Source organism: Patiria miniata, unplaced genomic scaffold, assembly GCF_015706575.1.
Source record: "Patiria miniata isolate m_02_andy unplaced genomic scaffold, ASM1570657v1 HiC_scaffold_4, whole genome shotgun sequence".
Lineage (NCBI taxonomy): Eukaryota > Metazoa > Echinodermata > Asteroidea > Valvatida > Asterinidae > Patiria > Patiria miniata.
This window is the reverse complement of record NW_024037071.1, coordinates 7,037,682-7,060,146: the sequence shown is the minus strand read 5'-3', so window position 1 is coordinate 7,060,146 and position 22,465 is coordinate 7,037,682. Positions and strand designations below refer to the sequence as shown.

The 22,465-nt window shown below is 39.8% G+C and overlaps 1 protein-coding gene and 1 non-coding gene across 3 annotated transcripts in view; one reads left to right on the top strand and one right to left on the bottom strand.

Moving 5' to 3' along the window:
- The window catches only part of LOC119739640 (serine/threonine-protein phosphatase 2A 55 kDa regulatory subunit B delta isoform-like), a 28,420-nt gene extending 9,838 nt beyond the window's left edge, over positions 1–18,582 (bottom strand). The window contains exons 1-7 of one of the 2 annotated variants that reach the window (XM_038214644.1): positions 18,371–18,582; positions 12,871–12,936; positions 9,493–9,590; positions 7,819–7,984; positions 6,605–6,764; positions 5,268–5,398; positions 295–459 (exon numbers count right to left, since the gene is read on the bottom strand). In XM_038214644.1, the coding sequence (XP_038070572.1) occupies positions 295–459; positions 5,268–5,398; positions 6,605–6,764; positions 7,819–7,984; positions 9,493–9,590; positions 12,871–12,936; positions 18,371–18,476 (892 nt within the window). In that variant the 5' untranslated portion in view covers positions 18,477–18,582. Of the gene's footprint in view, positions 1–294; positions 460–5,267; positions 5,399–6,604; positions 6,765–7,818; positions 7,985–9,492; positions 9,591–12,870; positions 12,937–17,686; positions 17,880–18,370 lie in introns of those variants that run through there. The other variant, XM_038214645.1, reaches the window with a different exon arrangement.
- A 2,499-nt stretch (positions 18,583–21,081) lies between these two features.
- Positions 21,082–21,153, top strand: Trnat-cgu. Its single transcript has one exon. It is a non-coding gene; the product is annotated as a tRNA-Thr (tRNA).
- Positions 21,154–22,465: the final 1,312 nt, after the last annotated feature.

Here is a 22,465-nt window from a genome sequence, read left to right as displayed (position 1 = left end):
CCATGTTAACGGGGTGTTTTGTATTAGTACCAGTATGATCTTTAATCCAAAGAAGCTTTTTGATATTTACTAGGTTAATACTTTGGGCAAAATGCAAATGATCGTACATGCCTTTAAAGTGAATTGATTGTTGTGATATAGCAAACGTTTAAAAAAACAAAAACAAATAAAGATATTCTATTTGTTCCAAGAACAGAGCTCAAAACCTCTATGCTCTGGAATTCCCCCATGTTTGCGAATTTTCAAATACTAATCTAAACTCCCTGACTAAAACGCGAGGACCAATCTACTCACTTTTTGCACTTTGGTCGCATAACGCCGCCTGCCTCATGTCGCATAACCTGATGCTGCCTTTACTACTGCTATAAACAAATACATTACACTCCCTAGGGTGGAACTCGGCCGCCGTGATGACCTCCGTTAGCTCCTCCATATTGGCTGGCTTAATATCAACAATATCTGAGGTGCAGGGTTAAGGATTCTTGTCATCCAAACATGAGAGAAAAATCGAGCATGAAAGTTCGTTTCCTGTCCCATCATTATATCAATTAAATAACAGATACCTTTTTGAGACTTAAGTTACAGAGCTCGTATCAGGAGCTTGCGACACCATTATGGTGTCTTTATCGACTGGGGTTGTTGAGGCCCTCACGTGACCCACCACGTGACCAAGCTTGGTCACACGACAGGAGGGGTCGTACATGTGCATGGCATGAGGAAAACGTTTTGGTAATTTTTTTTTTTTAAACAACCACATTGCTTCAATTGTGCTTTTTGTGCAGTGGCAGCAGCGTGCCTGTGTGCTGTGTGTCTGCATTTTTTTTTTTAACCCTAACCACCCTGAATCCTTCAAAATCCTCTTTGCCAAAGTGGAGGAATTTGGAGGATTGAGGTTACATGGCAAACGTGCGTTACTGATTTCATAGGATGCACTTTGTCAAGGTCTTGGGCCGAACCTTGTGTTGTTTTTGCTCAGCCATGCATAAATATGATTATGCTTGAAATCCATTTGCTCCAGGACGTCACTGGCCAAGCCTCAACATACTGAGTCACTGCTGCATGATTTTGCAGGATTTGGCAGTGGTCACCCCTCCACAGACCATATTCAAGAAATAATGGAGGAATTTGCGCGATTTGAGGCTATATGCTATTTTTCCATGAGGCCAATGGGAGGATTTTGCAGGATTGAGGCTACATCCTAGCAAAAATACCTATAAAGTTTGGGTTAATGTTGATTTTCCAAATGAACACTTTGAAAATAACCTAATTACCGGTAACTTTAGTGGTTGCGTCCTAAATTTTTAAAGATAGCCAACAATATTTCTTGGAAATCTCTATTTTACAAAAGTCTTACTGACAGGCAAAATAACATAATAAATTAATTACACTAATTTTTTGAAAATGTAAAAACTATTGCAAATTGCTCACTGACTGGGTTGACCTGAAATAGTGTTAAATGCTATGCAACTTGATACAGCTATGCTTGGACTGTACATATGCAGGTGATTGATAAACCAGCTGTGCCTACCACTAGCCTGTTTTTGTCTGTTGACTGAATTTGACTAGCACAGTGCTTGCTTGAAATACGATCCGACTGTTGGTAACTAGCCTGTGTAATAGGCATGGTAGGGGAAGCGGATTGATTTTTTAAAAACTCTTTGTGACTGTTCAGATAGCAGGAGAGTTAACAGCATAAACTGATGCAATGAAAATAAACAGGGTGCAACTACCTGAAGTAAAATTAAAATGAGTCGTACATACACGGTGAGTAAAAAAAAACCCGAGACCCAAATGTATGGACCATTGTTTTAAGGAAGTTCTGCATGTAGCACTTTCAAAATCTAGGATATGAATGCCTCATTCATAAGCTTTTTTTTTAGCAAAAGAATCATTAAAATCACTCATGTACCTTCAAGTTACAGAATTTTAAACATAACCACCGTTTTGAGGATCTGTCCACGGATCACACAAAAGGTGCGTGTTCTTTCACCAAAACGAAAAACAATTCACACACATCCATATGTGATTTTTCGTTTTGCTGAAAGAACACTGAGATTTGTTGTGATCCGTGGACATAACCTTAAAACGGCGGTTGTGTTAAAAATTCTGTAACTTGAAAAGTACATGAGTGATTTGAATGATTCTTGTACTAAAAGAAAGTGTATGAATTGGGCTTTCATATCCTAGATTTTGAAAGTGCTACATGCAGAACTTCAATAAAACAATGGTCCCGACATTTTTTTTTTTTTTTTTTTTACTCACCCTGTACTTCTTTTTAACTGAAGAAGGAATGAGTGCAAAGAATTAAATACACAGTGTCCATAGTCACTATACAATGAGAAATTCCTAGTCTGTGTATGTATACATGTACATGTATATTAAAAATACCTTAACACAATATGTGTCACTTATTTCCAAGGTTTTCTCTATTTTTAACATCATGATTTGTAACTTTTGTAGGGAAATCAATGGTCAATGTCACTTCAATTTGACTGTGCTGGGTAAGCTTATGCGCCCACACAATAATGAAAAAAATCTGAATAAAGATGAGGTCTGGGAGACAAGGCAATGGGCCCGACACGGGTGATAATCCAAGACATCCTACGCTCTCTAGTCCTAAATGTCAGACAGCCAGGAAATGAAGATCACAGGCACATGACAGTGGCACTGCGGCCTCGCTTGATCTTTAAAGGAACTGCTGAATCAGGGATGGGAAGGACGCTGTTGACAAACGGCATCCAAAAATGAGTGGGATTTTTACTTTCGGTTTTTTTTTTTTTTTTCTGCCATTTTGCTTCCAATGTGTTTTCTGTTGTGGGTGTCAGTGGTTGTGTGCCTGTGTGTTGTGTGCCTGAATGTTGTTTTAATGTGGGTTTTCCCAATAAACACTTTTAAAACCTAATTATTTTTTAATCACAGCAAGCAAATTACTTTTAATTTTCAGTCCTTTTATTGTATAATTGTATTCCAGTGCGCAATTTAGCCTGCGGGCTAAAAATATGAGATGGAAAGTAAGCCAATTTAATAATCAAGCCAAAATTTATCTATTCCTTTTCTTTTCTTCAATAACAGTTTCCGGTTTTTGTTTTAGTAAACTCCTAATGGTTTAAAGAAAGGCAACTTTGTATTTTTTTTCGGGGGGGGGGGGGGGGGGTGGCAGTCCCCATTTTTACAAAAAGTCTCCAAAATAACATGATAATTAAATTAAACAATTTTTTTTTGGAAAATGTAACAACTGCTGCAAACTGCTTACTGAATGCATTGACCTGAACAATAAATCAAAAAATAAATGAGGCAAACATTGGATCTTAGCAGGACAATCAAAGGCGATACAAAAATAAATAATTGCTTAGACTTAAAAATATTGTCAACACCGACTTGCATTATGCCCGAGAAATCCCCCACCTATTAGCAAACTTGTGCGTCTACAATTTCAGATTTCGAAAAAAAACAGCGCAACAAAACAGGCACAGTGAGGCTGGATTAAGCAGCAGGAAATTTGACTCTGTATGTCTCCCCCTGATGGCTTTGTGTGGCATTTCAATGGGGGAATTCTCAGGGGGAAGAGACACGGACGGAGGGATTTTATGTGTTTCCCTTTTCTTTTTTTAAGCCTTGAAGCTGTTACAGAATGCAGTGTTAGACGTAGTGAAGTGAACATACATCTGAATCCCTGCGGTTAGTTGATGCTTTTAGAAAAGAAAAACTGACTTGATTTAAATGGGCTAACTGCTTGTATATGATTGAACAGTGTAACAGAAATCCTTCCTTTCCCCCTCTCCCCCCCCCCCTTTCCCATCACAAAAAAAATTGAAATGAAAATGTTAAGGCGGAGATAAAACTTGTGCGATTACGGTAACGCCCTAAAAATTTATCCAGGTAGGCCTAGGTAGATAGGAAAATAAGTTTATTTTGTGAATTTTTTTGTTTGTTCGTCTTTTATATTTTCCTTTTTTTTTTACTTTGGGCTACATGTACATGTACCTTTGACAATCTTGTGTTTAATTAACCTGTTTAATTAACCTGTTTAATTGACCAATAAAAAGGCACAAAACACCATGCATAGGGAAGACTTTTTCATTTTTCAAAATATACGTCATTTTCAATTTTTGGCCAAATGTGGCAATATAACGTTTGAGGTCGGCGATTTGGCATGCAAAACAACCAGGTACAATGTAGGCCGTAAAAACACAATATTTTCATTACATAAAAAGATATTGTCTTCAGAATGAAATTTCATACAATATTACTTAAAAGACATTTTAAGTAACATTTTGAGTAAGAAAAGCAGACGAAATAAAATAACTGCTTATTTATGATTTTTTTTCCCACAGAAATTAATTTGACTGAGACATGTTAACATTTGGTTGACCTTGGGGTAATAAACGACAATTTGATAGTATTCGTCTCTATTAACCCTAACCTTTCTCAATCCTCCAAAGTCCTCCGGGCGGTTTTGGAGGATTTTGGAGTACTGAGGCTGATTGCAACATACAATTTTGGAGGACTGTGGAGGATTGAGGGCACATGGACAGTCAGTATCGGTTGAGTTTGGAGGATTGAAGCTGAATGATGTTTGAAAAAGAGGAGGATTTTCGAGGATCAACCCTCCTGCTATTTAAACAGTCACAGACTGTCATATACTTGCTATACTTTTAACAAAGCTAGTCACCAGCAGTCAGATAATATGGCTAGTAAGCACAGTGACTAGTCAAACGGGGTCAACAGACAAAGCAGGCAAGTTGTGGTCACAGCTGTTTTATCACTCAGCCGGAGTCAAAGCATAGCTGTATCAAGTTACTTAAACAGTCCCAGCCAGTCAATTCTGCTTGATGTAGGCTGGGTATTCTTAACAGTTGAAAACAGTCACTTGTTTGATTTTGACTGAAAGGACTACTTGGCACAGAATTGTATGTTTGCACAGGAGGGTTTAGGCTGATTGCATTTTGAGAGGCAGAACTTTTGGAGAATTTTGAAGGATTGAGGCAGTGGGTATCCTTCATTTGAACATAAGTGACGGATTTGGTAGGATTGATGAGAGTTCCTAGGAAAAAGGGCCTAAGGGTTAAGAGGGAAATAAAGGCAGATGTTACAAATACACATTCTATTTCGTCTAAGAGAATGGCATTAGCAGCATTGGCAATTTTAATGGGGAAGACAAAAGGTTTCAGCAGCAAAAAATTATGCCCCCCCAAAAAATAAAAAATAAATACATAGCAATATATGTCAAAAGAATGAAAAAAATAATGTCAAATTCAAAAGGATACTAAAACTCTGGTCTGTGATTCCTAGATGCCATAGGTTGATTCTAAGGTCATCGGCTGATATATACGTCTCCCCATCACTGTTGACTGATATCGAGTTGATGTGGTACGTGTGGGCATTAGAAAATACTCTCCTGAAGTGGATATACGAACAAAAGGAAAAAACATGCAGGGCAAACCATGTCAGGAGTGGGTTTTCAAAAACACAAGTTGTTCGCAAAATTGCCACAAATTCATAAAAATCTGGATTTTTTTGCAAGGTAAAAGGCATGTAGGAACAGTGGTAACTTTCCTGAAACACACCTACCGATTTAACCCCAACTCCCCAGGAACTGGACCAAGTCCATCAAAATCCATCAATCACTGTGAGTCCAATACAATACTATAACATGACATGATGGAATCCGCCACTGACGCACTGGTTGACGTTCATGGACTTGCTACACATGGCTTTTATCACAATAGCAGTTACAGGAAGCTAGGCAAAATCAATCGGATACCCCTAGCACTGCTACAGGCCATTAGGCCCAAGTCCATCATACTCCATCAATATTTAGTCACGCCAGGCCTTCTGGACCAAGTCCCCCAAAATCCATCAAAATGGGGGGGGGGGGGGGGGATGGATTTTGATGGAGTTGGGGTGGTTAGGGTTAAAGGCCATACATAGGACCATTTACCTTTTGTGCATTTCGTTTGAAGCAACAAAAGTGCAGATAGCAATTTGCGTATGGCGTCATAAGACTGCACAAACTGATGACCTATATGTCATGTTTAACCGTATCCAATCACTTGCGAAACCTCTTTAACAGAGCCGTCCCGTACTTGCCAAAATTCTAAGCCAGGTTGGGCAGTTGCCAGTTCGTAAGTGACTGCGTAACACACACGCACGCACCACGGATTACAAGAGCCCATTGGCTAAACAAGCCATTTGCACTTCTTCCGGTTCCAATGCTACAGTGTGTGCATTGGGGCGTGGTTTAAGTTGAAACGACGTCACACTTACGAACCGGATTGCGATGGATTCATTACTGTTCAGTCCAGCTACTCTTACTTCACACTGGGCTTTTAGTGAAGTATAAAGAATGCCCTTCGATTTGGAAGTTGGAAGGGTTCCCGAAGCTACACGGCCAAAACAAAAGGTCAGGGGATCTGGTTGGCAAAGGTGACATTTAGATTTTTGCCTTGACGGCTTTTGCCAGATTGAATCTTGGCATTCGTCACACTCACTTTCTTGATCTCCATGGGTTCAGTGATAAAGTTTCCTTCTTTTTTCGCAGAATCCTTTACCAACCGCTGGAATTACTAACGGATTAGTTGATTTGACCGTGACAGGGGCTTACCTAGGGCTTGCTTCTACCATTAATTCGATGGGTTGTACTGCGGGTAGGCGCACTGACGTGATTTGGCAGGGGTCCCGTAATGCGCCGTCCTCCTCAGTCAAGTTGGAACCTACCCATTTCTTGTCCCGCTCCGAGACTTTCCAAAGTTTTATTGTTTTATCTGAAAGAGCAGAGGGGAATAGAGGAAGTTTGGATCAATAGGATTGTTCAGATTTTTGCATATGGGCAATTCCACGGTTACTCTCGTTACATTTTTGATGTACTTTTGAGTTTCCTTGGGCTGTAATTACCTTACTGAAAAGGTTTAATAACCGTTATCCCCATGGTTGCTCACGTTACGAAAATGTAACCTGAGTAACCGATTTTGTGCGTCTTGTTTATCATACATAACACATTTTTCTGGATGTTGTCATTGGTGCTTAGGTAGGTCTAGGTCTACTCTATCTACAATGGGGATAACAGTTAATAAACCTTTTCAGTAAGGTAATTACAGCCCAAGGAAACTCAGAAGTACATCAAAAATGTAACGTGAGTAACCCTGCAATTGCCCATATGTGTAATTAAAAAGAAGATCCAAAACCACGGATAGATGGATGGTACACATGTAGGGTGGATGTTAAATTGAACAACATGTGTATGACAATAATAAAGACTACTTCGGAGACAGCCAATTTTCTGAGGTGGGATCAGGCTCGCAAGGCTCGATTTTTGACTGCAAGGACAACTTGCACAGAATGTATGTTTGCATAGGAGGGTTAATCTTCCTAGTGTTTGATCAGTCACAGGCAGTCAAACGTTTCTTCCACTTCCTTTGCCATGCATTTGTATATAGACTAGTAAAAAAAAATAGTCAGATCACATTTGTGTTAACGCTTTTACGAGTCAAATTCCATCAAAAGACAAAAGAGGTAACTGGTAGGTACAGCTGGTATATCAATCACCTCCAGTCAAAGCATGGCTATATCAAATTAAGAAGGGAGTTCTTAACTGTTAAAAACAGTCACATCGTTGATTGTAAATGCTGTAATGGCGTAGCTGAGTTTGCCAGCCAGAGATGTTAAACAAGGGTTAAAAAAAACGGGCTTTGAGAGGTTAAAATCTTAGGAACATTTGAGGAACATCAGCCTTTTCCTGTTAACATGGTCCGCTGAAACAAGAGTTGTTTTAATAAACACAGACCAAATAAAATATCAAAAGAAGAGTACGAGACTCACCGTTTGTTGAAAGCAGAAAATGGGCGTAGTTTTGGCGGTTGAGCCATTTGATTTTGTTGATCTTCTCTTCAATTTCTAAGCTTTTCAAATAGTCAAACTCAGGCTCGTGGCTTTGGAACGTGCTGTATACGTTGTACTCTCCTCTCGGTGGCGTGCAGTTTTTACTCTGCAGATTTGGAAACCCATGCAAAAAAAAATGACACGTCTTTAGTCCATAATGTTACACAGTCTCATCTGTCAGTATATCAGGAACACAACATGTATTACTGCACACCAGAAATGAATACACACGCGAACGTCTGGTTAAATTAAGTCTGTGATTGACTTGCTGCGGCTACGTGTGGATTTCAATATGCAGTTTGTATGCATGAGTGATCTCTCCCTCTCCCGCCCCCCTGAACATTCCACTGAGGCAGTTGCCATGTAAAGATGCAGCCTTGTGCAACATATTCCATCAAAGCAGAGCCTGAATGATCCATCATGGGATCAATCTTCATATGGAAGCGAAACTGAAGGACACTTTGTGATGTCCACAACTGAAGTTAAGTGTCATTGGTACGCCATTACAATTTTTTTCAAGTACAAATGTGCATGCTATTCCATTGAGAGGCAACTACCCAAACTAAAACCAATCCTGCACAAATGTGTACGTACAATTGAACTGAATAAATTCCGTCTGCCCTTTTATTATATTATTATTATTATTATTATTTTTTTTTTTGCGTAGATGTTACCAACATGTACCTTTTTTCCTGAATACTCTAGTTACATGTATTGTACTTACAAACACTGTACTATTATCAGCTATCCAACGAACACAAATGGAACATGGCAAAAAGGTATGCGTAGTGTGTTCCGTGTAGTGTTGGGAGAAATCAAATCCGATTATCCTAATTTTTTTTCAAACCGACTAACGGTTATCTGATTTCATCTAAACTTCCTATTCAGCTCACAGCCATGCCAACAAAAAGCTAGGAGTGAGGTGCCACATGCAATGCCCTCCCAATCGTTGGGTATAGTTTGAAGGATTCAAATGACCATTTGGCCTTTACAAAACACTTCAAAGCAGTAATTTTGACAAAAAGAGAAATCTCTGGTAAGTCAAATGGGTAGGCTATTCATATCCCAAGAAGACCACTAGCAAGTGAATGCAGTTACAATCAGAGACCACGGAGCAAATTAGGAGATGTTCCAGTTGTTTTCTTAAGTCTGTATCACAAACAATTGAAGACTTAATTTGTAAAGATTGATTTGAAGATCCGGTTTCCCAAATCTAAACCAAATAGTGAAATTCAAACCGAATTTCAACAAATCCGGATTTAAATCCCACCACTAGTTCCGTGCCATTCATATCCTTGTTTCCAGAAATGCACTTGGGCTTACATATTAGTATCTTAAGCAAACTTGATTTCAAACAAAATGCACATGAAAGGACCTCATGGGATACATCCACCTTGTACTATTTGCATGACTGGTACTACATGTACAGCAAATACTGTACATTTACCTTGTACGTGTAGGCCTACACACATGCACATAAATATGTACGTGTATGTACTACTCACTAATAACAGAAACACATGCCATGGCATGTGTACTGGTTGGGTGGGGGGGGGGGATTGTCAGTCTTTGTGTCCCTTCACATCCCCCTTAGGTAACCCTATCTCAGCATACCTGTTCTTCCCTTTGGAATATGACAACGCGACCGCCTTTGTCGCCGGTGGCTAGCAGCTCTCCGTCGTGGTTGAACTCTACTGTGGAAATGATATCGGCTAGAGGAGAACACAGGGAAAAAGAGCACAGAAAGAGAGAGAGAGAGGGATAGAATTAAGAAATTGTGAGATATGTGAGACGGTAATTCATTTCGAAAGCTTTGGGAATGCTGCAGCTGAGAGCTCAGCTGTAGAATTGCAAGTACATTTGTAGGAACCGCACATATATTTATCAGTACTACATTGCAAACTGAATGCCAACTGCTCTGTCAATACTGAGATTACAAAAACACAATCACTGCTTGGTTTACCTGATTTCCTTTGATGTTAATTCTTAAGCATTGTTAAGAGGGTACACGTCCATGTAAATGTAATAAATTTTGAAGTTTTCGAGCCTGCACCACTCAGCCCAATTGTTTGATTAGCTTTGAATGGCTGGTACACAGAATGCTATCCTCAGAAAATGATAAAAAAATAAATAAAATATTCTTGGCAAAAAATCGGCAAACAGAAGGTCTACCTGATCATTCATACATGTACTTGTGCATACCGGTATATGTACCTGTACGTACAATGTACATGTAATGAATTGGCTTGGATAATGGATTACACAAAGCGAACCTGAAACGATTTTCATTTGACACAGGTGAAGTTCATACAATCGTTTCTCTGCAAATGTTTTCGCTAAATACATGTACACAAATGTACATGTGATTGTAATAATCACAATATTCTTATAATAATATGTTAAATTTGTATTGCGCGGCCTTTATAACGTTGATCAATTACATGTACATGTACGCATTAAATAATGTACCACAGAATTTAACATAAAAATAGCAAGAAATAATGAAATTATGAACTAAGCGCAACAACCTTGCTGAAAATTCATCCTTGTTCAACACTTCATTGCCATACGCAACGCAACTGGGAATTAAGGGGAAAAAAAACCAACGAGGGCATTCCAATCCAAACCACACAAGACTTTGTTTAGGCCCCTAGTGTTTTTCAATTTAGCATTCATGAGAAAACGAGGAAATCAGCAGATCCGAGGAAAAGTTGCATGCCTGTCTAGTAATTAAATAAATGTCATCACATGCTGTGAAATACATAAAGTTAACTAATGTATACTTGAAAAAAAAAAAGAGTCACAAAGTAGTACCCCCAAAAATTCAAGGACACATGCTTAAAAAAGCTTAAATATTTTTTAGGGGATAGAAATGCTATTTTATACATGTACATGTAGTAAACACTTCCTCTTCATTGTTCAACCTGTCATGCCTGTGCCACTGTAGGAAGTTATCAATGAGTTATACATGTACACCGAGTTTTAAATTAAAGGGAATGGAAACCATTTGCAAAAAGACCCACAGTTTTGTTGATTGCAGGAACGACATTACTATGCAGGAGCTTATTAACCCTAACTCCCTAGGCCTTTTTGCTAGGATGTAGCCTCAATCCTGCAAAATCCTCCAATTGGCCTCATGGAAAAATAGCATATAGCCTCAATCCTGCAAATTCCTCCGTTATTTCTTGAATATGGTCCATGGCGGGATGACCACTGCCTGAATCCTGCAAAATCCTCCGGCTATGTCTGTCAATAGGCTGAGGCAGACGCAGTGACATCCTGGAGCAGTGCGGAGGATGTCAAGTGTGACTAAATTTATGCACGGCTGAGCATAAACAACACAAGGTCCGGCCCAAGACCTTGACACAGTGCGTACTCCGAAAAATCAGCAACGCACTTTGGCCATGTACCCTCAATCTTGCAAATTCCTCCAATTTGCAAAAAGGATTTCGGAGGATTCAGGGCGGTTAGGGTTAAAAGAGCAGTTGACATGGGCACTGCTAAGTTTGTGTATGTACCTGTTGTAATACATGTACCTCAACAGATTCAACTGCAGTGTTGTAAATAAAAGGGGGGTAAGGTACATTTACTTCCTTATTCCATTCCCCACAGTACATGTACATGACACAATTTGTATTTGACAGATTCAATGAAAATTTCCGCAACATGACAGGTATGAAATTGTGCAAAGCATAACCATACATGTTACATCTAAATCCAGTCAGTGTGTTTGAAGGTCGACACGGCTTCCTGCACATCCTGGTCTTGTTTTATGAACGAGCAGTGGGGCGTTCAAACTACATGTACATGTAATTGTATGTGTTGCTTGATGACTTTTTAATACCCCTAACTCCCTACTGCGTTTTAAAAATAGAGTACAAAGTCCGTCAAAATCCATCACTGACTCTGCTTCACATAATGCCTCAGGACCAAATCCATTGAAATCCACCACGAATCCACCACTGCTATACTAGGCGGATTTCGATGGGACTTGGTACACATGGCTCATCTGCCAAAATCTATTTTTTATGAAGTTAGGAAAGTTAAGGTAAACATTCTGAATTTCTTTGATAGGATTCGGCAGGAAATGAGAATATTAGAGATCAGTAACACTTGTTTGAGACTGGCATTCCAGATTCGCGCTGAACCAATATATTTGAAGTAAACTCATGAAAAGTTCAGACTACATCCAAAGTTGAACATGCGCACTTGTAATACCACAGGTAATAGATTGTGAATTTTTATTGGTCCATCATCGATCATGTGTCATGCGACAAACACGCATGTACAGCGATGTGCGATGTACGCTGCACGCGTGTGGTACATGAGTGATGTTCCCCACGGGTGCATTACCTTTTTCTTTCCCGCTGTTGAAAATTTGATCGTTTCCATCGCGTTGTATTATATTTGTGTGACCTCGGGTGCGAGGTTGTAGCTATGCTGGTACTACGTAAATCAATATATATGTTTTTAAGAGATGTACCACAGGGGACAGTGAAGCAATGTTTTTGCTATGACCGCCATTTTTGTTTACATCGTTCGTCACTGTTCATCTGCTCTTTTTAACTGTGCAAATTTTGCCGTAAATTCACCATAAAATGTTGGCAGATGACAACAGGTGGCCTCCAAAGAAGAGCTTTCTCTCTTCCTCCAAAGACGAGATCAAAAATTTGATTTTTTAACAGGTCAGCATCAGCACGAAGAAAAATACACAAAGTTCTGTGCAAAAAGTTTGCCAATTCTGTATCGCAACAGCCTAGACCCACAGTTTCAGATGTTAGTAGTCTATTACCGTGGTATAACAAAACAACTGTTGCCTGCTGTGACGGGCTTTGCGCTGGTTACCATTTGCCCCCTCGGGTGTACAGAACGCCACGGACCCTGCCACAGCAGGCAACAAGCGTATAATATACATGTACATGTATCTGCACATGTACATGTATCTGCATATATGTACATGTACATGATTCTGCAAAGTGAGTTTGCACTTACCATCGGTAACATCATCTTCTACTGTCCCTTTAACTTGTGAGAAGCACCATTGCACCTCGCCGCTTCCTGTGAAGGCAACGAAAACAAATTTGCATTATTCAAGTGAAACTGTTCACAAATCCTTATTCACAAACTGTTATAAATACTGGAAGATACATAAATGTACACACACGTATACATACCAGGTTACCATATATTGTACGTTCTTGTTACATCAATTTTCCAGATATCCATTTGGTTGATTAAAAATGAATCTATTGTGGGTTTCATCCCAAATGCTTTTTCTCCACCCAGAGGTACATGTATCTGTACTGTACATACATGTGACGGCAGAATTGGTAACCTGCTATTGCCCCAAAATGGCAGCACTGTCCTCAACAGACAAATTTCACAACGGCTGACTGACAATAAACAATTTGGAAACTAAATAAGCAAGTAAATAAGCAACATGATTCATGCACATCTAACTCTCGGTCAAAAGATCTTAACCCTAACCCCCTAGGCCCTTGTTGCTTACAACCATCCTCAATCCTCCAAAATCCTCCAAAATTTTGCAACTCCGCCTAAATTTTTCAAAATTGTCAGACAGTCCTGCCTCAAAATGCATTCATCCTCAATCCTCCAAAATCCTCCTCATCCCAAAATTTTGCACTCGTGTTTAAATGAAGGATAACCAACGCCAAATCTTTCAAAATCATCAGACAGTCCTGCCTCAAAATGCATTCATCCTCAATCCTCCAAAATCCTCAAGATTTGTGCTTCAATCACCATTCATCCTCAATCCTCCAAAATCCTCATGTGCTTCAATCACCATTCATCCTCAATCCTCCAGAATCCTCATTTGATTCAATCACCATTCATCCTCAATCCTCTAGAATCCTCCAAAACCGCCAGGAGGATTTTGGAGGAGTGAGGTGGGTTAGGGTTAAGCCAACTCAAATGTACACATACATGTATAAATGGGGTCATTCTGTAAATTTAGGGTGCCAAAGTGTGACATTTTTTCCTGTCCCTGTTACCTTGGAACTTTTGTAGCTTGCTATTCATAATCATTCGTGGAAGATGACTGCATTAACCCTAACCCTTCTTAATGCTCCAAAATCCTCCAGGCGGTTTTGGAGGATTGAGGCTGAATGGCAAAAAAAGTGTGGGTTGATTTTGGAGGATGCAATGTGTTGAGTAACTTGAGTTCACAGGCTGTACCCAGCATGTTTATGTTCAGTCATAACTGAGCCCTGCATTATGCTCATGTCAACAGCATTGCTTCTGAATGTAATTGCACTGCCTCAACCCATTAATTAACAGTGACTGTTGGAGGATTTTAAAGGACTTAGGAATGGTCACCTCACCCACTCAACAAATTCAAGAAATAATGGATGATTTTGGAGGATTGAGGCACAATCCAATTTTTACATGGTGGCAACTGGAGGATTTTGTAGGATTGAGGATGCACACAAGCATAAAGGGCCTAGGGGTTAGGGAGTGTATCACAATTATAAACAAGTCAGGTGTGTTTACAAACACAAATGCCCCGCAACGGTGACAGTTCCCATGACATAACACCACTCTTTTAACATCAACTTACATGTACCTTGGTCACATGGAACATTCATTGACAGCATTAGTGTCTTCTGTAGGTTTTATATGAATTAATCCCTAATCCCTATAATCTCAGAATAAATACATGATTTCTATTGTTTTAGCCACTGTGAACTTGACCCTTGACCTTTTGGCCCCAAATTCAATAGGCTTCTTAGGATTACCAAGAACAATCCACAAACCAAATTTGAAGTTCATATGTTAAGTATTTCTCAAGTTATCGCGCTGACAAGATTTCTATTGTTTTAGCCACTGTGAACTTGACCCTTGACCTTTTGGCCCCAAATGCAATAGGCTTCTTAGGATTGCCAAGAACAATCCACAAACCAAATTTGAAGTTCATATGTTAAGTATTTCTCAAGTTATGGCGCTGACAAGATTTCTATTGTTTTAGCCACTGTGAACTTGACTTTTGGCCTTTTGGCCCCAAATGCAAAAGGCTTCTTAGGATTACCAAGAACAATCCACAAACCAAATTTGAAGTTCATATGTTAAGTATTTCTCAAGTTATCGCGCTGACAAGATTTCTATTGTTTTAGCCACTGTGAACTTGACCTTTGGCCTTTTGGCCCCAAATGCAAAAGGCTTCTTAGGATTACCAAGAACAATCCACAAACCAAATTTGAAGTTCATATGTTAAGTATTTCTCAAGTTATCGCGCTGACAAGATTTGTCCGGACACACACACACACCCACCCACCCATACTTGTTTCACATGACTAGTGTGGACTTTCCATTGCTTTCGTGTAGTTAAGAAAAACCAGTGAAAAAACTCATTTTTCTCAAACTGTGAAAACTCTTTCAACCCAATTTTTTTTCTATGATTCCCTTTAGTGTTTCTCTTCATTCTGCTACGGATAAACCTAACCCAAAAATTCCCTCTAAACCTGTTTTCCAGAAATGGGGAAACACTGTGTGGACGTGGGGTAAGTCCACACAACGTCGGTGCTACCTACATTATGTGGACGTCTTTTGTTCGGAAGTCCACACTGCGTATGTAAGACAAACTCACCCACACACCCACCCACACACCCACCCACACACCCACCCACACACCCACCCATGGAAGGACAAGGCGGAAACAGTATGCCCCTTCGGCTTCGCCGCGGGGCATAAAAATGTAAGATGAAACAAGGAAATTATAAAGGTGAACCCCAAATTTACAGACTGACCAATATACATTTTAAATGACAGCATGTACTATAGGCCAAAGTCCAATTGCCAGAGGATTCCATTTCAGCAATAGAAGAAACCATGAATCAAAGCTACCCGTAATAAACACCGTTCTGATTAAAATCTGCTGGTATTTGTAAAACATGATTAACAAGATCATCATGATTAATTTATCAAGGTCAAAAGTCAAGGATCAACTTGGGAGATCAAGGGATACCTTTGGCTGGGTCACCAAGAGGAGAGAAATTAACCCTAATTCTAAGAGGCATTTTTACTAGCATGTAACCTCAACCCTAACCTTCCCAAATCCTCCAAAATCATCTTTGCAAAATGGAGGATTTTGCAGGATTGAGGCTGTACATGGCAAAAATGTGTGACTGATTCTGGAGAATGCACTGTGTCAAGGTCTTGGGCTGGACCTTGTGTTGTTTATGCTCAGCCGTGCATACATTTAGGCCTATATTATACTTGAAATCCTCCGCACCGCTCAAGGATGGCACTGGCTCTGCCTCAACATATTGACAGTGATTGCTGGAGGATTTTGCAGGATTGAGTCAGAGGTGGCCCCTTCAAGGACCACATTCAAGAAATAACCAAGGATTTGGCAGGATTGAGGCTGTATGAAATTTTTACATGGAGGCAGTTGGAGGATTTTTTTGCAGGATTGAGGTTGCATCCTGGCAAAAATGCGTCTGGATCTCGTTTGTACACACAAGTGCATTTCGAATTATGATACTGAGTCGGGAACTAGGGCAGCTATCAGCGGAAACCAGTTCAAGCTAGTTCCTGACTCCGTATCATCGTTCGAAATGCACTTGTACAAACGAGACCCAGTCTACTCATTATCATAATCGATGCATCGCGCTCGGTAACGGAGTCGCGCTGGGACCATTGGACGAACGCTGGGCACGTACATCCACATCGCATTGTTCAAACACGAGTCAGAAATTTAACGTGTTCACGATCGATCACGAGGGGAGCTCACGTGGCGTATCTATTAATTTGGAGGCCGTTTTGAGGTAAATCTGATGTTTTTGTTGGCCAATGTTGTTTTTTTTTGTCAACGGCAGTCGGCACTACGTGGAGCCTCATAGTTCTAGGAGTAAGGCAAGGGCAGGCCCTTCTGATCTGCTGGGCCTTGTTCATGTTGTTTGTTTTAACGTCCCTGGTTCAGTAACTGTGCTTTGTGTGATAGATAGAGCAAGCCGTTCAGTTTAGTGCCTCTCATATATACTCGACCGTCCATTATCTACGCAGGTAACGCTTGCATATGCGCGCGCGCGTTGTCACACACAACTTGAAGGTGAGTGCGTAGAAAAAGAACCTCGTAGCTTTAGGGGGTCTGACGATATTTCAAGAGTTTTGTATCTTCCCACTACAAAATATAAACGCAGTGGCTATTGTTACGGCAGCCGTAACGCATTTCCCATTTTCTATCGTTACGGTAGACTGCAACCTGGCAACTTTTATAAAAAAACATGACAAGAAAATATAAAATTAGAAGGAAAAAAGTGAATTTGAACTTTATGAAATTCGGACTTTATTTCCCTTTTAAAAAAAATCCTCCAAAGCCTCAGGTTAGAAAAGGAAAAAAATTCGAGTGCAAAACTGAGTTTCGAACCCGCAACCTCGCGGTGCAAAATCCTACCCTCTATCGGCTGAGCTGGCGCACTGCTCGATAAAACGTGGAGAAACAAATAATTATATACCCGCGTGCGTATCAAAAAAATATCGTAGAGGGCGCTAAACAACGAGTGCCGTAACGATAGCCACTTCGAAATATAAATGGGCAAAATTTAATTGGGAAAAATAATGTTCCTACTTCTTTGAAGAAATACATTGTGTGCAGTTTTACCACAGCACATACAAATTAAGCACTGAACTGTCATGACTGTACGAACTACGACTGTACGACTAGTACGAGTACGATACTGAGTGTGTAGCCTACATGTACATATGTACGGTAACTTAGCATGCATAAAATCACAGCAATACTTGTGTTCCGTTTACGTGAACTCAATATTTTAAAAGAGTTTGCACTTACCGGCCATGGTGCGTTTGTCAAACAATATTCAGGGCAGACTTATTATGGTCTGAACTAGCTCAAATCACAATAAAACTAACATAAATTCCTTGGATGGGCAGGATAGAGCACGGATTGCACGGGACACCTTTACGCTATCGACCATTCCAAAATGGCGATTTTCTTCTAATCTTCATTGGCTGACGTCACTCGACATCCTCGTTCAAATTGCATGCATGATATATGCGAGTGCAAGTGTAGACCTAGCTAGCTGTACGGCGGTGCGGGGGTTGTCCGTTCCATTTGTTTCATTTCACAACGGCGTTTTTTTTTTGAATTTTTCTATTTTTGTACGACCATAATTTATTCTATTTTACTCGCCGAATCACGATACTATTACGAAGCCGCATCAAAAATAAAAGGGGGATCTTCGTGTAGGCAGCGCTTGCGCGGTTGGGGTACTTTGCAACTGTACGCCGACTTGGGCAACCAGGCTGCTCCCTATAATTTTAATACACCTTACCGTGTTTACGATTCAGTTTGAATTAAAAAAAAAAATCTTTTCTTTTTTAAATAATAGTAAATAATCTGAATGACCGTAAATTCAATGACTCCCTGTATCCCTGGACAGTCTTTGCCAACGTTGAATGTACCACCAAATCACCATGGAGTTGAATGAATTAAAATCGTGCTCAACATAATTACCCATCTTCATAACTCGGCGGAGCCAGGCGGATCTTTTGGAGTCCGCAAGCCTTCTGTGATATCTCGATAGGGCTCCTTGCACACCGCAGATACAACTCTCAATCATTATTGCACATTTTCCGCGTTACAACTCGAGTCCTGCAATTTTCCAAGATGTTGGCTCTGGGATTGGCGCCCTATCTGCGCAGATGATCACTGATGATTGACCCGACCGAGCGATTAAATTTGGCCGGCAAAACGTCTTTGTTATATGGCAAGTCTCCTTCTGGCAATGAAACAAAGACATTTAACGAGACAATAAAAATGGTGTTCACTGATCGATTGTCGTCATTTTTTTCAAAGCATGACGATAGCCTTATTTCCCCCGAAGCCCCAGGAATTTATAGGAAACCACGGATAAAGCTGTGAATGAATAAACAAAGACAAAGTTAATGAGAGATAACACAAACTGGTGTTTATTGTTGTCATTTTTCCAAAGCAATGACGTTAACTTTATTTTCCCCGAAGCTATAGCCCCAGGAAACTGGGAAACCACATTGTTTGTTTGAGAAGAACAAGTTATCGACTGTGAATTTTGTTGGGCGGGGCTTAGGCTATGTACAGGGCACTTGCCAGTAAAAGGCATCTTCCGTCGGTGCAGCAAAATGGTTATACTGAAAACAAATAAGCCGAAATTTTAACTTAAAGGCAAGTTTTGTTTTCATCTCGTTGGGCATTTGTGTAAACTTTCTGGGGGGGGGGGGGCAAGTTCCCCCTCCCCCCCCCCCGGTTCCGCCGCTTATGGGCTCATTCCAAATGGAAACTTTTATGGACGAACCTACACGAAATGTAATAAAATAGCCATTTTATTATTATTTTGAAGTCTAGATCCTCCTCAATTCATCTAATACTGAAAGTTGCATCTCGGACCCATACCTCTTCACCCAATATCTGCCTGTCAAGTTTGGCAGACCGGTTTGGGGCCATCATCTCTTGCACTTATAGTTAAAAAACATTCAAATATAGGAAAACTGATCCTTCCCGATACTCGATAAACCCATAACAATTATTCATGTAATAAACTGCTGGCAACCTCACTCCCTTCATTTAATTTAGCTCTGAAATTTAATAACATAATGAAATACAGTGGTACTGCAAAAAAAATATTCTTAAATATTTCGAAACATATAGAATTATGTCACTTACCTCATGACCGTTCTCCAGGCCTAAATTTTCCAGTCAAAACTCAGCATGGGAAAGAAAAAAAAATCAAAAGTCGAGCACACTTTGCGCCATGCATAACGAACAGGCAGCGGCGGGTCTACAAAGCTCGGTCACTAGTATCAGTGGCCCTTACAAGTACATGCACAATGTATATTATAAGCTTCAAAATTATTGACCGCTATCCATTATAATTACGAAACCTATATCCTCAGACTGGTGGCGGGTTTATTTTTAAAATCTGCATCCTATGTCGATGAGTCAAAGACGTCACGCGCACGAGGGAGGCGGTGCCTTCGAGCCGTCATTACCGCGTGATTGGGAGGGCCCCGGAGAGGGAAGGGGGGGGGGGCGGGAGGGAGAGATGGCAGTCCTTCGAACTCTGCCCCCGGCCTGGGCCGCCCGCCTGTTGGCCAAAAACGGGGCGGTGGTATACGGTGTAGCGAAGGCCTTAAGCCGTGTCCGCACTGGTGAATTTTTGGGACACATGAATTGATGCTTTTTGTTTTAATTTTAGGTTACAACATCGTAATGTTCAAGTGTTTCAATAACCGTTTCGCTGTAGTTTTCATTCAGGTTTTTTGCAGCTTGAAGCGCCTTTCTGATGAGTCAGTATCTAATAGTTCTCTCTGCATGAAGCCTCATGCCTTGTTCCTCCAATCATCCATGACTCTGGGATGTATTTTATTGGATACAAAAGTTGCATTATTAGCTCATAAATTATTTTGCTATGGCAGGGCTAATTTACTTATTTTAGCATTTTCCCGGTTTGTTTTCCATTAGGAGAAGGGTCTGATCAATGTCATGCAGAAACCTAATATATACACTTTGCATGCTGCATTGTTTTTAAAAGATATGATAATGGGCCTTAATCACGCGAGCTCCTCGTCTTATTTCCCGGAGCTATTTTTCTTCTTTAGGTGATCGATCTTGATGCAATTACACGGACCAACTTAAGTAGGCCCGCAGTACCAGTGAATTAAACAGTGCCAATGTTTATATTTTTTATTTCTACTGCCGAAATTTTCAAGAAAACCACTGCATCAACTGTTTGAATTTAATTTTCCGACATTTTTTCTCCTTTAAAGTTTTATACTTTTAAAGGCACAGCTAACTCCCATCCTCCTAGTAGTTCAATAACACATCATACGTGGAAACAATAGATGGCGCTGTCCGAACAATTTTTTTTCTATTTTCAATAGGTGGCGCTGTTCATCTCGCTGGTAAGCAGTAAACTAGTTCTAAATAAATTAATTAATGTCTCGGGATGTTCCTACTAAATAGCAATTATCACACCCACATTAGAGCTTTTAAGAACTAAAGAATAAAGCAGTGTGGGATAATCATGTTAATCGGAATCTACGTGTGGATAGGGCTGTGCGTAAAGCACACATAACGTAAAGAAAATAACATTTGGGAAAAATGGGTGAATATAGCAGGGTACCAGTCATTACGTTGTAATCGCAAATGCACGAGTTTATATACGTCTGTTACGCCCTCTTCGACGGCTTGGCGCGGTGGCCTAGTGGCAAGGCGTCTGTCTCGTAAACAGAAGATCGAGGGTTCAAATCCCTCTCGTGCCTACGTACATTGTTTTTATTATGCATTTTTATTTTGCTTAGTATTTTGCATTTTTAAAAATGAGAAAAATAATGCTTCGATCAATAACTTCAATATTTTCTTTGGAATACTTTTTATTCGTTCCCAGTCCCACAAATAAATTTCAAAACTGTACTGTAGACTTGGGCCAATTCTACCTCATGTTGCCAATGTCATGTAATTAATGATTAAACAATTTACAATTAATAGAATTTACGATTCAAAGATAAGCCAGGCAACCAAGACAGATTTAAAGTAATCCCTTTCATCACAACCCTTCAAGAATATTGCAGGATATTTTATGCAGATCACCCTCTTTCCAATCCTCATTGCAAAGGCCATCGCATATTAAATTGTTGGCAGGTGTTCTGGTGATGTAGCAAGTACACTGAATTCCGGCTGCCTATTGTATCTTAAAATTACCGTCTTCATACATTATAAGCAGCATCACGACTACAAAACGGAAAATTTCTCAGACTCTCATGGGCTTCAGTGGTGATTATATATAATGTACCATATCACCTTGTTTTCATATGGGCAAAAGCTAGCGAATCTTCGTTCCCGGCATAGTACAATGCCAAAATTGACCTTGAATAATTGTCCAATCCATGTTAATTTACTACTCCACAGATTAACAACAAATATGCTGAATTTGGTCAAGAATTTTAATGATAAAGGGAGTTGTATTTTCACTGGTATTTTTTTTAATATGAGAGACATACATCTGAACAGACAGGCTGAACAAAGGACGAAGGACACATTCACTGTTTAATTAAAGTTTCAATGTATTGCTATCACACGCTACAGTGCACACAGTGATTCACATTTTTTTTTTAAACCTGGGAATAAAAAGCACTTAGCTTTACCCAATGCACAGAATAAAAAACAGCCATTACCATTACTACAAAAAACACATGTGGGTCAATTTCATAGCACTGCTAAAGAGTGCAGTTACCCTTAAATTTGCAGGTGCAAGTGTATGGTGATTGATACCAACAAATACATTTCAATTTTTTTTTTTTACACATAATTTTATGAAATTCTCATTCAAATTAAAAACAAGTTTTAGATATTACATTCGACATTTTGGGCGCTTTTGTCCCTTAAAATAATAAAAAAACAACCCAAAGCTAGTCAGCGCTGTTTTTGAAAACTATTTTTCCTGTCAACACCATGATATTGGTCCTTTTGAGCCTCAAAGCAGAATACATTACTCATTCTCTTTTGGAATACACACAATGAAAATTAATCTAATACATTCTCATTAATATTTCAAAAAAGATTAGAAATATTATT